We start from the raw sequence: 6,916 nt of genomic DNA on the forward strand, positions 1-6,916 counted from the left end.
CCACTGGGCATTCTCTAAGTTTCTGGGGGATCTGAACCCCATTCTTCATACTTGCTTTAACTGCTGAACCATCTCTCTAATCTCTATTTGCAGAACTTTTCTAGAAACCCTAGTAGGGCTATAATGAGGCTATCTTCCACTGCAGGTGTAAACAAATGCCCTATTATGTTATTTGAAAATGTCTTGCTAAAAAAAACAAAAAACAAAAAACAAAAAAAACCCAGAGGGAAAATATGGCTTATGTGTAAGAGTCCTGCTTTTGTTGTTGTTGTTGGTGGTGGTGGTTTTTTTTTTTTTTTTTAATTCTGCGATTTTTAACTAAGATGGAGAGACAGCAGCAACTCTCTGGAGTTGTTACAGGAATGAGGGAACACATGCTCCGAAGTGAGTGGAGAATCTAAAATCCTGGAGACAAAGGCGTGAGCTGTGTAGATTCTCAAGCATAGAGGATGAAGTGCTAGGTGTAACAGTACAGGTCGGATAGGTGGGTGAGGCAGGAGGATGGGAGCGCCAGGCCATCCCCACTTACATGGCGAGATCCTGCCTCACACAAAAACAAAGAGAGGCCCGGCAAGACGGCACGGTTGGTACAGGTGCCTGTTGCAAAGCCTGATGACCCGAGACGAATCCTGAGGACCCACCCTATAGGATAGACCTGACCTCCAAGAAGATGGCTCAGTGGGCCAGTTGTGATGTCGCACACCTTTAATCCCAGCACTCGGGAGGCAGAGGCAGGAGGATCTATGTGAGTTCGAGGCCTGCCTGGTCTATAAAGCGAGTCCAGGACAGCCAAGGCTAACACAGAGAAACCTTGTCTCAAAAACAAATAAACAAAACAAAACAAAAATAAAAAGAGAAACAAAAGATGGCTCAGAGGGTAAGAACATTTGTTGTAATTACATGGGAAACTCAGCTCACATCCTCAGCAGGCAGACACAGAAAAGGCGGGGAATAGAGGGGTGTTCCTGTAACCCTGGCACTGGAGAGCAGAGGCATGCCTATTCTGGAAGCTTCCTGTCCAGCCAGTCTAACTGAAACAGAGAGCTTTAGGGGTCCAAAAGACAGGACGATGACTGATACCCTCCTCCGGCCTACTATGTATATGTACAGACGTGCACACACGCTTATACCATACACACAAGTCAAGCAAAAAAAAAAAAAAAAGTAGAATGAACTGAATTATAGTGAGGTGAGCCTGGTGGCATATATTTGTAATCTCTCCACTTGGGAGGCAGAGGCAGGAAGATAAGGAGTCAAGGTTATTGTTGGCTAGATAGCAAGTTTCCGGCCTGCTGTGCTAAATGAGACCTAGCCCAAAAAGGAAGAAAAGAGGAAGAAGAAGAAAAAGGAGGAGGAGGAGGAGGAAGAAGAAAGTATTGAGTTATAAGAACATTGGGTTGGAAGTGTCTGCGAGAGACACTAGGAAGTTGATGTATAGAATCTCACACTCAGGCTGGAGAGATGGCTCAGAGGTTAAGAGCACCATCTGTTCTTCCGAAGGTCCCGAGTTCAATTCCCAGCACCCACATGGTGGCTCACAACCGCCTGTAAATAAGATCCGTTGCCTTCTTGTGGTGGGCAGGCACACGTGTGGGCAGAATACTGTATAAATAATAAATAAATCTTAAAAAAAAAAAAAAGACTCTCACACTCAGGAGAAGGCATGACAGTGGTAAGAGAGGTTCAGGAATCTCTTTTTGCTGTAATCATTTAAGTCCAGGAAAGAGGTGACTAGACAATATAGCCGAAGAAGAGAGGCCCGAAGACCGAGTCTTGGCATTCTTCAGACTAAGAAGGGGTGGCCATGGGTGGTGGAGGAAAGAGAAGATGAGGAAGGAGGAAGGAATCAGGGCTACTGGTGTCCACGAGCTCAGAGACAGACGGAATCAAGTTAGCAGCAGCTGAGCCCACACCATCACTCCCATTGGGTCCCTAAGCAGAACGTGATCAGTCCACTTCAGGCATCAGCGCCCCGCCTCCTTACCACCTTGGGCTAATAATTGTTTGTCAACAAGTATTTGCTAAGCATCTATGGGAGTGGGTCAGGCGCTAATAAAACAAGTTAAGACGGTTTCTAATAACAGGAGTGGAATCGAGTGAAATCGAGTGACCTGTTTCATTTAAGGGGGTCACAAAGGTCCTCTTGGAGGAGCGACACAAGCAGAGACCTGGAAAATGAGATGACGACGACTGACAGATTGAGGGGAATAGTTTTCCTGGTCAGGGGAAGACAGCGTGGGGTGAAGTGGGGAAGAGGGAGTCCAGTCTGGCCTCATACTGGATGAAGGGAAGACCTGGCAGTCTCACGAGCGTGCAGGCCATGGCTGGGAACTTAGGCTCAGCTCCAAGTGTGATGCTGAAGACTCAGGCGGGAGTCACATGACCTGATTTGTATTTCACAAATGTCACCGAGTTGGTCAGATAGACATCAGAGTATAAGGGGGAAGCCGGGGGCAGGGAGTTACGAGGTTCTCTTAGCAGAGGTAACAGGTGGCATCTGGGACAAGAACCTGCCAGAACACACACTGGAGCCTGTCTTTGGGCCAAAGTTTTTCTATAGCAAAGAAAGACTACCTACCAAAGAGGCAGTTTGGCAGGCACAACCCTTGCTCTTCGGTTGATTACTTACTTACAAGGAAACTCAGATCGCCCACTTAAAGTTGCCAATCATGGCATTAGTGCATCCTAGTGGCTAAAAAAAAAAGAAAGAAAAAAAGAAAAAAAAGCAGGAACTGGAGGAAGAGCAGCCAGGGTACCCAGGAAACAGGTCTTGAGAGCCTTCTTTTGTAAGGAGAGCAAAGCTGCCGGCAGGAGACACCTTGACCACCCTAGAGGTGTGCAGAGCTCCAGGCCTCAGCTTCCAACCCCATTGGAGATTCTCAGAAGCTCTGAAAAGCGGTGACTCAGGGGAGGTTCCTCCCTTGAATACCTCTTCCTAGTCCCGCTGGGAATGACTCACCTGGTTCCCTCCCTCAAGAGTGACCCCGGGGCCAATCCCTTAATGAGTCCACACCTCACCCTACTCTCCAGTCTGGGACAATAGAACGGTGGTGCTTTTGGCTCCCTAGGGGCAGAGGTTGTCAGCAACCACCCAGGTGGCTCCAGACACCTTTGGTGGGATTCGGAAGTGCCTAAAAAAAGGCAGACCTAAGACCTTTCTTTTCCCCTTGCACGGAAGAGCCTGCTGCCCACAATATCTTCGAATTTGTAGAGCTACTTAGCAGCATTTTTTTTCTTTTCGCAAGCTTTGGTGTGTTGGATAGTAACATTTCCTTATTTATTTATTATTTATTTATTTAGTGCTGGAGATTAAACCCTCCTGAGAGCTAAACCCAGGATCTACCCGGAAAAGTCTTGGAGGATTTTCTTTTGGCTACAAATCTTGCTAGGGGGGAGGAGGGCAAGCAACCAGAGGTCCCCGAACTCTGCAATGCTGACACTGGAGGAAGAGAACATACTGGGTGGGTGGGGGTGGGGAGTTAATAAACAGACTTCCATTTCTGGCAGGACAAGGGCTGGATGAAGCTGGTACTACAGGGAGCAAGGCGGTGGTCACCTGAGCTAGGTGTAGCACGCCCGAAGCAAATGGGAGGGGCGGGGAAAGCGCGCCGCTTGTCTAGCAGATGCCCGCGGGATGCTCGCTGAGGTCCGTAGCAGGCGCACGGTCGCCTCCTACTTCCTGCGCCCTAGTCGCCTCTGAGCTACTCTGGACATCCCCCTCCTCTCTCTTCCCCGAGCCAGCGTGGCGCCCGCCTTCAACCTTGTCCCGCCGCCTGGGGTCGCCGCCCTGTGGGAACAGGACAGTTGGAACGCGGTAGGCACTGCCCCCCACCCCCTCGGGGGGCTCCACCTCCCGGCTCAGGCGCGCATCCACGCCCCACCCGGAGTCTACAGCCAAGCTACCCGGAGTTACCTGCTTGGGGAAGTCACAGTCCACAGTTTGGACTCTAACCCGGTGGATCCTACAGAGTCCAAAGCTACATTCCTAGGGGAGGGGTCCTCTGACCTAGAGGGTCTCGGATCACGTTACCCGCCGAGAGGAAGGGACCGCGCAAGGCTGAGTAAACTGGGGGTAAAAGTTGCATTTAGCTTTAACCTTCCCAAACCCTAATTGCGCTTCGGTGGCGGGTTGATCCGGCGTTCAGAGTTCCTGGAACCCCAAGGGCCCCAGAGTGGCTTCTAAGGATACAGGTACTGTCCCCACGCGCGGGTGAGACATGCGTGGCGGATACTCCGGGGCGGGAAGCGCGAGCGTTAGCCAAGGACCTGGAGCGGGGAGATCTCTAGCAGGCGTGCGCATGCATTCGCTCATGCATCTCTCCATGTATCCATGCATCCGCCTCGGGATACCCCGCGTTGAATGCAGAAGTAGGGTATCTGCCTGCTAGGGCAGGATCGCAGCGGGGCAAACAGCAGCTCGCATAGGGGGACAGTGGAGGTCGGGGCAGGGAGGAGAGAGATCACCCCTAAGGCACAGTTGGAAAACCGGGCGCGGGGGGGGGGGGAGAGGGAGGGTGTTCCTTGAGAAGTCCCGCAGGCGCTGAAGGGGGCCGGGCGGGCCTCTGGGGCCAACTTTCCGGAGGGAGGTGCGGCCGGAGGGGGCGGCGCCGGCGGCAGGAGGCGGGAGTCGGGGGCCGAGGGGGGGGGGGAGTCACTTTAAAGGCTCTTTCTTACCCATAATGCTTTGTGGGGACGTTGACAAGTGGATCCAAGATGGCGTAGAAAGTAATGACAGGTAAGTCCTGACTTCCCCGTTCTCCGCTGCCCGGGTCGCTTCTGGAGCCTCCAGAGCTAACTGGGGAGAGGCCTGGACTCTTCTCGGGTCCTCCGGGTCCTGGACAGCGCGGCCCTGGGGACAGCGGGGGGGGTCCCGACGGCCGGCGACAGGGCCCGGGGAGCGGGGCTCTCTTAGAGGCGAGGCCCGGACGCTGGAGCTGTTTACTGCTTCTTCCCCTCCTCAATCTCCTTTTCCCTCCGCTGGGGGGCTGAGGCGCCAGGGGCCTAGGCGGTGGCCCAGGGGGGTCCTTGCACACGCCTGAGGTTCGGGGGAACCCAGGATCCCGCGCGAGGCTGCTCGGGCACGGGCCGCCCCAGGGTCCCCGCACGCCCCGCGCCCCGGGGTCGTGGCATAGGGTGGGGAGCGGGGGGCCTCCCACGCCGTGCGCGGTGCAGCCCTCCGGGTTAGCACTTCCACCTGGGGTGGGGCGGTGACCCAAGGGAAGAGGACACCACGAAAAGTGGGTCAGGGGGCCGCCCCTCCCCAGCAGAGGGCTCTGCCCAAGATTCACTGTAGTTCCCCCCCCTCCCCGCCCCCCTCCGGGGACATGCGTGGCCTGTGAGCACATCTACAAAAACAAATCCACTATTTCTTCCTGGAGGTGTCTTAAAAGGCCCCCTTCTTTCCTCCCCCCCCCCAAGGGCTCGAGTCTAAACTAGGAGCTGTGATTTCTCTCCCCCAAAGCTTTGAGTCTTATGCCCCCTGCCTGGCCTTTGCTGAGGGTCCTTTCATACAAGGCTGGAAGCCAGAGTCCTCAGATTTCTTTTGGGTTGGGAACCTTGTTTTGTTGAACTCCGACATTGGCATTCTCACTCCCTTGCAAACTTAACACTATTCAGGCAAGCCATTAATATAATCAAAAGCCTAACTTAAGAGATAATAGAGTCCCAGAGAGGGCGTCAGAAGAGGGAGACCTTATCTGTCCTAGTTTGTTTTTGATTTTGCCTTCTCTTCACTCATATGAATAGCTTTTTTTCTCTCCTTGACTTTTCCTCCCCTCTTTTGTTTTTGAAAGCAAGACTAATCAGCGCTGAAGGAGATGAGTTTACTGTGCTTAAGACTTAAGAATACTTTGTAATCTATTGCTGAAAGACAGTATTTTCAGTTTTAGGTAAAAGAAACAGATTGCCCCCCCCCGCCCCTCCCCCCACAAAAAAAGCTTCATACTCTACTGTTTTTGTAACTTTTCCCACTTGAAGTCGAAATAGTCTTTTACTTCAGGGCGATACTATGTTTGCTACTGGTATTGTATAGCAATATTCTGCTTTCCTGTTTGCCCCAGGGATTGGATGAAGCAATTGATCACCAATGAACTACAGAGCCGGAGAGATGTGCAAGGTGAGAAAATGAAGTTAAAGACTGCCCCGTTTTCCCTCTTATAACCCACTCCAGGGTAAGGCTAAAAGCTACTTCCCGAGTAGATCAGTCAGCCAGCTGGGATGCCGGCGGCGCTAGATTTCAGAAAGATGTGCCGTCTTTTTTAGTGGCTCCAACTTATTCATACATAGTGGAGTCTATCAATAGCCAAGTGTTATTTGTGGCCATCTTTGATCAGTGTCTTCTCCAGGAGTAGTTTGCCTCTTCAGATTTCCTTGTGTAACTTTAATTGGATGGTCTGGATTTTATGTTTTCGTGTCCATAGCTTGCTCCACGCTGAGTGTAAGAAATTGGGTAGCTGGAGTTCCCACACCCACACTTTGTGGGACACTTATGAAGTATACCCTTTTCCATTGGAGATAATAATTTTCAGAAAGCAACTATTTTTTATTTTAATTTATTTAGCGATTTGCTTTGTGGTGTTGGTATGCGTGTGACCTAATGGCCTCACACACACTAGGCAAGTGCAGAACCACTGAGCTACATCCGCAGCCCCTTTTATTTCCTGAAAAGCTGAATAGTAAATGTCTGATAGTAGTTTAATCCAAAAATAATAGTGTTAATAATAGTTCTGTGTTGCTTAGGGGATATGACTACCTGGTCATCATTTCTGGTCGTAGATGGTGTGTAAATTCAAATTCAGATTCTTGATTTATTTATCCCATGTAATACTTGTTTTTTCCTTTTGGTGACAGGCTTTGGCTGTCTAAATAGACAAGGCTCACTTTGAACCTCCCAGTGCTGGGATTAAAGGCTGGTGCT

At 51.1% G+C, this 6,916-nt stretch overlaps 2 protein-coding genes across 7 annotated transcripts in view; one reads left to right on the top strand and one right to left on the bottom strand.

Annotated features, from left to right (window-relative positions):
* Positions 1–3,672: 3,672 nt before the first annotated feature.
* On the bottom strand, positions 3,673–5,578 carry LOC311578406 (uncharacterized protein; the record flags this gene model as incomplete). Its single annotated transcript, XM_084748229.1, has 3 exons — positions 3,673–3,787; positions 4,675–5,194; positions 5,512–5,578. 3 exons carry the CDS (start codon positions 5,576–5,578, stop codon positions 3,673–3,675), a joined length of 702 nt encoding a protein of 233 aa, XP_084604355.1.
* The window catches only part of HELZ (helicase with zinc finger), a 140,828-nt gene continuing 137,590 nt past the window's right edge, over positions 3,679–6,916 (top strand). For 3 of the 6 annotated variants that reach the window (XM_084748493.1, XM_084748497.1, XM_084748498.1), the window contains exons 1-2: positions 4,680–4,735; positions 6,060–6,115. The gene's annotated coding sequence lies outside the window, so the exon portion shown is untranslated. Of the gene's footprint in view, positions 3,815–3,857; positions 4,073–4,114; positions 4,192–4,679; positions 4,736–6,059; positions 6,116–6,916 lie in introns of those variants that run through there. The other 3 variants (XM_084748496.1, XM_084748495.1, XM_084748494.1) reach the window with 3 other exon arrangements.

The sequence above is a fragment of the Acomys minous genome, assembly GCF_964271855.1.
Source record: "Acomys minous genome assembly, chromosome: 12".
NCBI classification, from domain to species: domain Eukaryota; kingdom Metazoa; phylum Chordata; class Mammalia; order Rodentia; family Muridae; genus Acomys; species Acomys minous.